The 8261-nt window shown below is 59.1% G+C and overlaps 3 protein-coding genes across 3 annotated transcripts; all 3 read left to right on the top strand.

Moving 5' to 3' along the window:
- Positions 1-128: 128 nt before the first annotated feature.
- Positions 129-1228, top strand: GGTG_10672 (hypothetical protein; the record flags this gene model as incomplete). Its single annotated transcript, XM_009228547.1, has 3 exons — positions 129-271; positions 370-538; positions 692-1228. 3 exons carry the CDS (start codon positions 129-131, stop codon positions 824-826), a joined length of 447 nt encoding a protein of 148 aa, XP_009226811.1. The 3' UTR covers positions 827-1228.
- GGTG_10673 (hypothetical protein) lies at positions 1227-5261 on the top strand. Its single transcript, XM_009228548.1, has 10 exons — positions 1227-1701; positions 1807-2254; positions 2389-2417; positions 2562-2645; positions 2752-2796; positions 2910-3376; positions 3458-4187; positions 4271-4377; positions 4686-4785; positions 4934-5261. The coding sequence occupies exons 2-10, from the start codon at positions 2157-2159 to the stop codon at positions 5077-5079; spliced, it is 1806 nt and encodes a 601-aa protein (XP_009226812.1). The 5' UTR covers positions 1227-1701; positions 1807-2156; the 3' UTR covers positions 5080-5261.
- A 2073-nt stretch (positions 5262-7334) lies between these two features.
- GGTG_10674 (inositol oxygenase 1) lies at positions 7335-7906 on the top strand (the record flags this gene model as incomplete). Its single annotated transcript, XM_009228549.1, has 2 exons — positions 7335-7782; positions 7833-7906. The coding sequence occupies 2 exons, from the start codon at positions 7335-7337 to the stop codon at positions 7904-7906; spliced, it is 522 nt and encodes a 173-aa protein (XP_009226813.1).
- Between the last annotated feature and the right edge of the window lie 355 nt (positions 7907-8261).

Genomic DNA, 8261 nt, shown 5'->3' on the forward strand with positions numbered 1-8261 from the left:
GGGTTTATGTATGCCGGCGCTCACGGCAAACGCGAACGGTGGTCAACAGCGTGATCGGCCGCTGCGGAGGGGACCGGATCTAGAAGATTCAAAGGCCCCATCGTAATCTTGGGCCGAACTGGCCAATAATGTGGTCGCGAATCAAGGACGCGGCAGGGTTGCAGTGGTGGACGGTGTGGGATAGGTGGGGAGCGTCGATGGCTCCTCCAGGCCGGAATGTCCTTGGAGCGCCACAGTCGCCGTCGGTGGCATTGGATACTGTGCATGTGCGGTATGTGTTTGTGCTGTTGTGTGGTGTTGGCAGCATATTTTGGACACAAACCAGTGTCTGTGCCTGCTGGATATACTGACAAGGATTGAGCTCTCAAGGATCGAGCCCTCCAAGGATCCCAGCTGCAGCGCCATGCAAATCCCTTCACAATTGAAGGCCAGCGCCGACCAACCAGCATCGAATGCGATAACCTCGCTGCCACATGACTGGCTGGGTCAACCTCTGACTGCAGCGTCGCAACGTCCAGCGCGCAGGACAGCGTTGAGGGTGTGCGTGTGTGGCCAATGTGGCCGATGGCCCTTCCCCTCAATTCTTTGCCCGCAGAAGCAGCTAGAGCAGCGGCAATGTCAGCCTCCAATTTCCCCGCCATCATTGCCCTGGGCTCGAGCGGAATGAAGCATTCATGATGGAGCACCCCAGGCACAGGTCGGGTCGGCGAGTCATGGCGGCGGGGAACCAGGAACCTTGCACAAGCTCTGGGCTCGTCCCGTCAGGAAGCTCGTCACCCGTCGGGACTTGGGCTCGGCGGCGCAGACGAGCGAGACGAAGAACTGATCGGCTACAGACTGCGACGGTGAAAATAAGAACCAGCAGCAACGCTGCGGATAGCCGAATGCACGCGGCCGAGAATGGAAAAGGCCCCAACCAGGCGTGACAGGTGACCAACCAGGTCCTTGCCCGTCCTCCCTCGTGTCGGCTAGCTGTGGTTGAAGACGCAAGAGAAAGCAAAGGGGCTGGCTGGTGTGGTACTGGGGCTGTTGGGAGGCGGTTGCTTGACCAAGAAGCGAAAGAGAGAAAAAAAAGAAGAAAAAAAGAACGTCAGGCAGGATGTTGGAAGGCACCAACCTGACACGACAATGCGCTGCTTCACGCTGGGTTGCAGCAATTAGACTGCGCTGCGATACGGCACGAGCATCGCACGCTCTGTATTCCGTCAGATGGATGCATGGTTCCGGCGAGTGTGCGACGCCGTCATGGATGGCGGCAGCAGGAGGACATCCATGCTGCTTTATTGCTCGTATGTATGCCGTGCCTTCCAAGTTGGTGCACGCTGGACGCACCTTGTTCCTTCCTCATATCAGCTGTCGTCTCCTGTGCCGCTCTCGTGTTGGCTCAGGTGGGGGTCTCGTTCGTCGCATTTTGCCTTGTTGGGGTCCAGACTTTGAAGTTCGCTCTGAAGCTTGCTCACTGCCAGCCAGTCAGTGAGGCGGTCGGATCAAATTTGGCATCCCGCGCCAGGTGCCATCCCATCAATCGTTTGCAGGCTGCCTGGCTCCACCCCTGGCACTTGACTCTGCCAGGTCCAACAGGTTTGCTCCATCCTGTGCTCTCTCGGCTCGGTCGGGCTCAATGGAAACTCAACTTGGATAGCAGGATAGGAAACCAACAGGATAGGAAACACGCTGCCTGCCTATACCTTGGGCACATAGGTAGGTGGTAGTACCTGCCGAGGCCACCAGCAGCCACCCTGCTCGGCTAAACGCCCCCTGCCCCTGCCCTCTCCCCGGGTTTCTTGGCCTCTTGATAACCCGAAGCGTCCGTATTCTCCGCGCTCACGAGCCCGCTCCTCTCGTCGTTATTTCTTCTTCGCTCCGCGTGGCCCACGGGTCCCATTTCCAACACCCCCCTCGTCCGAAATCCCCACCAGCGCCCGCCCACACACCCCAGGCCCCTCTGGAAATTCTCGCCGTTTCCAGAACTCAGCAAACTCTGCTCCGGAGACGGTGACCGGTTCTGGCCAGCTCCATGACCCTGTTCCCGCGAGTCGCGCGTCCTGCTTCTGCTGCACCCACGTCGTTGGCGTCGTTGGTGTCGCTGGCTGGACTTCGGCTGCTGGCCCAAGAGACAGCCCCCTCCGCCCGTCCCCTTCCCCCCTAACGGGCAAATGCCCCTGACCGGGCCCGACCGGCTTGCGAACCACCCGGCTCCTCCTCCGGCAAGCCCCCATCCTACCCCCAAGCCCCAGGTGGCTGCCCCGGGATGGTGCGTGCTCCTCCTGATGCTGCCGTCCCGTCTGATGCGCCCCCGCCGCCCTACCCCTTGCCGGGGAGGCCCGACACTAAAACGCACCAGCCTGGCCCGTGAAGCTGATCGTCGCCGTTGGTTCCCGCTTGCAGTCAAAACTGCCGTGAGCAGCACTTGAAGTGTGAGTCGCACGAGCACGGACGTGCCCAGCCAGCCGCCCATCCCGGCCTGACCTGTCACATTTCCTACCAATGCCATGCCAAGGGGCCTCTACCTGTCGCGACACGGTCGTATTAACCCTTGGCTGGTCGCACAAATCCCACAGGCGATAGAGCAACTCCCGTTTGTGGACGGTGCTCATCCGCGGGCCGGCAATGTCGGCGAGGCTTCAAGTTCAAGGCTCTGGGAGGTAAGTCTGCTGTCTTGCTTCCCCTCACCTGTCCTAGGGCGTCTGGTGGTCGAGATTCTCTGCCTCGGCCGCCACAGCTCAATGGACTTCACTGACGTGGTCCTAGGTTCCTTCTCTCGACACCAGACATGGCTTCGCTACCCCACGCAGAGTGCGTCCAGTTCCATGTCTTGTCCGGCGGAATTGAAGGCGACTTCGCCAGCAGCTCGGCCGCTACTTTCTTTGGCCACATAGAGGCCCTTTATGCTAATCCTTTCCTGCCAGTCACTTATGTTGATGAGACTGAGGCTACCGCCCGTAACTATGAGCCATATACGGGCCAAGGTGGGACTTATCGGCCATGGGAGCCTGACCAGCAGGGGCTCAACAATGACAACGATTGCAACGACGACGATCATGTGCTCAGTGAACCGACCCCCACCACGGCATCCATCGCAGGGGTCTCGTCGGTCACTCTCGAGGATAGGTCGCCTGCTCAGGCGACGCCGTCAAGCCGCCACCGACCTGTTCCAGGATCGCCGACTGATAGGTTCATCGTGCATGAGGAACAAGACGGGGCTCAGAGACGGCATCGTCCAGTGAGCCAAGAAAGTCGCCACGGGATCAGCTATCTATTTCCCGACGAAGCGGACCGGCGTCCTCCCATACTCTACCTGGAGCGGCCGGTCTGGCCATTGGGGCGCGAAGAAGCGTTTTTGTTTCGGCATTTTGTGCAAAATCTGGCCACATGGGTAGGTCCACCTCGGGTGTTTCTCGTCGAATGCCATGTCTGGTCATGCAGTTATCTTGGGCTAAGCAACACCGACCCCCAGCTCGATCTCTGTGACCCCTCAACGTCGTTCCAAACGGTGGTCCCACAGCGGGCGGGAACATGCCCAACCCTGCTCCATGCCATCTTCGCCTTGTCGTCGAGGCACCTCAGCCACACGACACCAAACTTCGACGATCTGGCGTCCAACCGGTACCACCAGATGTGCCTGCAGACGCTGATCCCGACGCTCAAGCACGCGGGCACCGTATCGGACGAGAATCTCTTCGCGGCAACTATCATCCTGCGTGTTCTCGAGGAGATGGAGGTGCGCAACTCAGGTATGGACGCGCGCGGTCACCTGCTGGGTATCCACGCCTTCGTGGCCGGGGACAACCGCCAAGATATCGCGCCGCGGACCCTCAGCGCCGCCTCTTTCTGGATCGGGCTGCGCCAGGAAATTTATAGCGCCGTCATGAACCACCAGCCCGTCCGCATGAACCTGTCGCTACCCATCGTGGACCGCTCGCTGGCCGGACCCGCCGAGGACCATGTATGGGCCAACAGGGCCATAACGCACTGCGCCGACGTGCTCAACTTCTGCTTCAGAGATGATGAAGCCGCGGGCGCCACGGCGATGCCCGCGCATAGCGTCGCTCGGCGATGGGCTGAGCTGCGCGACTGGGGAAACAGCTGGCGGAACGTGCTACCTGGCTCATACGACCCTGTATACGAGGGCCAGGAGGACAAGGACACTCCCTTTCCTGAGATATGGTACCAGACCTCGTGTCAGAGTATGTCCCTTGGCCACCCCGTCGCTCATTTTTGCCGTTTTGACTCGTTGATGGAATTGCCGCCAACTTTTACGTCTCTCCAGTTATCGGCGTGCAGCACAACATCCTCGCCGAGCTTTTCCTCACAATATTCGATCCCAGCATCCCGAGGGTCGGGGCTCAAAGAAAGCTGGCGTCGCATAGAGCCAATGTAAGTAATGTCACCTCGACGTGCCTGCCTACATGATACCCCTCCTCGGAGATACTGCTGGTTCCCTTATCTTCATGTAAGGGCATTCACCCGCTAGCCGCGCCAACCAGCGGCCGAGGGGTTTTGCCCGGCATGCGTCATGGGAGATAAAAGAAGCAAAAGAGCAACGGGGCGGGAGGCAGGAGAAGAAACAAGCCAAGAAAAATCCGGGCGGACTCGGATTTGCGCACATGCATGATCAAAGTTTCTAACTGAGGGGGGGCGCTCCGGCACTGCTGCTGCCGCTGCTGCCACGTCACGGCATCCAGAATCGCGTCCAGGGTCTGTTGAGAAAGCTCTGCGGGATTGGGTTGGGGAACAAATGGTCTCCACCTGCGCTCTTCACCGCGTGTATGGGGGTTGCAGCATGTAAGTCTTGTCCTCGTCCTCGTCCTCCTTTTATCTACAACGGCGTGCGCTATTTTTCCGTATTCGTCGTTGGAGCAGACGTATGGATAATTTGGACGGCTAAACTGGTCTTGGGGCCTTTTCCCCGTCTCCTCTATCTCTCAAACAGTCGGCGATCGCTTCGAGACAACGCGGGACCAGCAGGCGTTTATCGACATGCTGAGGTTGACGGAGCGTGAACACGCGAGGCCAACCGAGTCGGTGCAGCGGCAAATGATGAGGTCGTGGGGGTGGCTGGAGGACGGAGCGGACTAACGGGACGCAGTGTTTTGCTGATTGTCATGATGGTTAGTATTACTATTAATGCTATTTGCTGCTGTCTTGGTAAAGCGCAGACAGGCTCTGCTCGAGGGCTTTTGATGCCCACTTGTGTGTTATTTTCCCGTGAATTATTCGATCCCATTGCGTTCCCAACCCCAGATCCCTGTCTCCACGACTCTTGTCGGCCCACGTGCTAGGCTCACGGGACGGACAAGGGCGTGCGGCGTGGGCCTGTCTGGCTGGGCAGGCAAAAGGGTACCGCCATGGGCGCGAAGAGCGGGAAATACATGGGATCAGGTACAACGCAGGAGTGACGGAAGGAGATACCAGGCGCGCTAAGTAAATCAGCCCGAGCCTAGCAGCAGAAGAGGACAGAAAACGGGTGGCTAGCAACAGTCAACTTTCTTTCCGCATGGACACGCCGGTTCCTGTCTGGGTACCTAGTTTTGGGCCTACCCACATACGGTAAGCACGTGTTGCAATGGATGCCCTTGCATGTGCGGGGAGAAGGCCAACCTAGACCGAGAGAATGCCGGCAGCCCGCCAGTGAGCGCCGCCTTCAGCCGCCGCCATATGCACCCTCCCAATCGGGCTGGTTGCAGGGCCTGGGCGCCCGTGGGGGGGTCAGGGGCACTACCGATGCACCGCTAGGAGGTGGCGCCCTTGGGATGGAGGCTGCCCAATAGCCCTGCAAACAGCCGTGACTAAAGGACCTTGCTTTCCTTCATTCGACGGCGCGCGGGCGACCGACCGGGTTCGGCCGTCGTCTACGCTGCAGTCATCTTTTTATTTTTCCTTAGGGCTGTGTGTGTGTTCCGTCCTTGGGGTTTCCGGTGCATGGCGTTGGGCAACCACCACCCACCACCATCCATCAATGGAAGGTACACACGGGCGCCCGCGCCTTACCCTCCTCGGGGTGACCGGGCCGGACCCTACCTGCAGCAGGCGGGCAAGTCGCAGCAGCAACAAGCAACAGCAACAGCACACACATCCCACCTTTCCTCCTCCCCAAAGTTGCCCTGCCCCCCCCCCTACGCGACCTAGCCCCCGTCTCCGACGGAAGCCGTGGATGGGGCTAGGATCCATTTTGAACTCATGTTCAGATGATTGAATCATTGACCAGGGGGCCCTTATTTTCTTTGAATTCTTGTGTCCGGACATTTTAACCATTTCCAGACCGACCGACCTTTTTATCTTGTTTTATGAGTCTTATTCCTTTTTTCCAGGCCTCGACCTTGTGAGAAAACAGTACAAACACAAAAAAATGAGGCACGGTCATGGATGACGCCTCCTCCCCCGGGCGGGTCGCCGGCTCCGCCCTCATCGCTGGTTTTTACCTTGTCCGGCGTTCCTGGCCAACGACCGAACCCTGGTTCGCCCCCTCTGACGTTGCCGCCCCTCGCCGGCCATCCGGATTCGGCTGCAAACGGCGAGGCAGAGATCCTTGGCTAGACTCTTCTCGGTCTGTTGCTGCTGTTTTTCAACCTGCTGCATCCTTGGTGCTCTGCTTTGCCTCCCGTTTGATTGGCTCCCGTTACTTGTGCTCTTTTGGTCGGTTAAGAACAAAAAAGAATTGAAGAAAAAAAAACGGCCCATGCACAAAGAACCTCGTCTGGTCACCTCGAGGCAGGGCGAGACTGGTCAGGCGCATGCGCAAAAACTGGACCTCGTCCGTTTTTCCTCCCGTCTTTTCCCCTTTCGTGACGTCCATCCCTTCTTTCCTGTTACTCTCGCCTGCTCCGCCGTCCCAATCTTGTTCCCACCTTGGTTCCCCTCGGCTCGTGTGTTTTTACCCAGTCTCAAGTCTAATTTTTGCCTGCCGCCTCTCCCCATTTTTTTTTTTATCTACCTCCTCCGTGTCCTTGGCTTGCGCCTGCCCCCCCCTCTCGATCGGCCGTCGGGGTGCAATATAAGTATGGCTTCCCGGGTACGAGACGGAAGGGGGGTGACGAGGTGTCACTGCAACCTCAGTATCTCGCTCCGTCTGCAGCAACCCTCGAGAGCACCGTTTCCCAACATTTTGACACGTCTTGACCACGGAACGCGGTCCGGGAGTGACTGGGCCCTATCGGACACGGGATCAGTGCACATCTACATACATATATAATACCTCATCCTTTGCTTGGGCTGCATTGATCTCTGCCAAAGCCATCAACTCCCGTCCTCATCACCCTTCCCTTTCTCCAGTCCGTCGTATAGACCGGACCACTTCCTTTAGACTTGTACATCACACACCCACCACATACACAATGGCACCGTCAGCAATCTACGAGGACTCTATCGTCGTCGACGTCAAAAAGAGCGGGCAGGCGCTCGAGGACATGTCGGACAGGATCGACGCCGTCAACGTGCTCAAGAGCAACAAAGCACCAGCACCAGCACCACAGGCCCAGCAGGATGAGGCCTTCGACAGCGAGTCCCGGTTTGACTCGGCAAAGGACAAGGGCCAGTTCCGGCAGTACGAGGAGGCGTGCGACCGCGTCAAGAACTTCTACCGCGAGCAGCACGAGAAGCAGACGGTGGCCTACAACCTCAAGGCCCGGGCACACTTCGCCTCAGCGTCGCGGAAGCGCATGGAGATGACGGTCTGGGAGGCCATGGAGAAGCTCAACACGCTCATCGACGAGTCGGACCCGGACACGTCGCTCTCGCAGATCCAGCACCTGCTCCAGTCGGCCGAGGCGATCCGGCGCGACGGTAAGCCGCGCTGGATGCAGCTCACGGGCCTCATCCACGACCTCGGCAAGCTCCTCTTCTTCGACGGCGCCGAGGGCCAGTGGGACGTGGTCGGCGACACCTTCCCCGTCGGCTGCGCCTTTGACCGCCGCATCATCTACCCGGACACCTTTGGCGCCAACCCGGACTACGGACACCCCGTGTACGGGACCGAGTTCGGCATCTACGAGCCCGGCTGCGGCATGGACAACGTCATGCTGAGCTGGGGCCACGACGAGTACCTGTACCACGTCGTGCGCGACCAGAGCACCCTGCCCGCCGAGGCCCTCGCCATGATCCGCTACCACTCCTTCTACCCCTGGCACAAGGAGGGCGCCTACACGGCCCTCATGTGCGACAAGGACCACGCCATGCTCGACGCCGTCCGCGCCTTCAACCCCTACGACCTGTACAGCAAGAGCGACGAGGTACCTAGCGTTGAGGAGCTCAAGGTATGTTTC

This window comes from Gaeumannomyces tritici, assembly GCF_000145635.1.
Source record: "Gaeumannomyces tritici R3-111a-1 unplaced genomic scaffold supercont2.6, whole genome shotgun sequence".
NCBI lineage: Eukaryota > Fungi > Ascomycota > Sordariomycetes > Magnaporthales > Magnaporthaceae > Gaeumannomyces > Gaeumannomyces tritici.

Coding starts and splice junctions, on each gene's coding strand:
- GGTG_10673 (XM_009228548.1), top strand. CDS start 2,157: ATGCCCCTGACCGGGCCCGACCGGCTTGCGAACCACCCGGCTCCTCCT. Junction 2,797..2,909: donor GCTTCGCTACCCCACGCAGA/GTGCGTCCAGTT, acceptor CTTTCCTGCCAG/TCACTTATGTTGATGAGACT. Junction 4,786..4,933: donor GTGTATGGGGGTTGCAGCAT/GTAAGTCTTGTC, acceptor TCTCTCAAACAG/TCGGCGATCGCTTCGAGACA.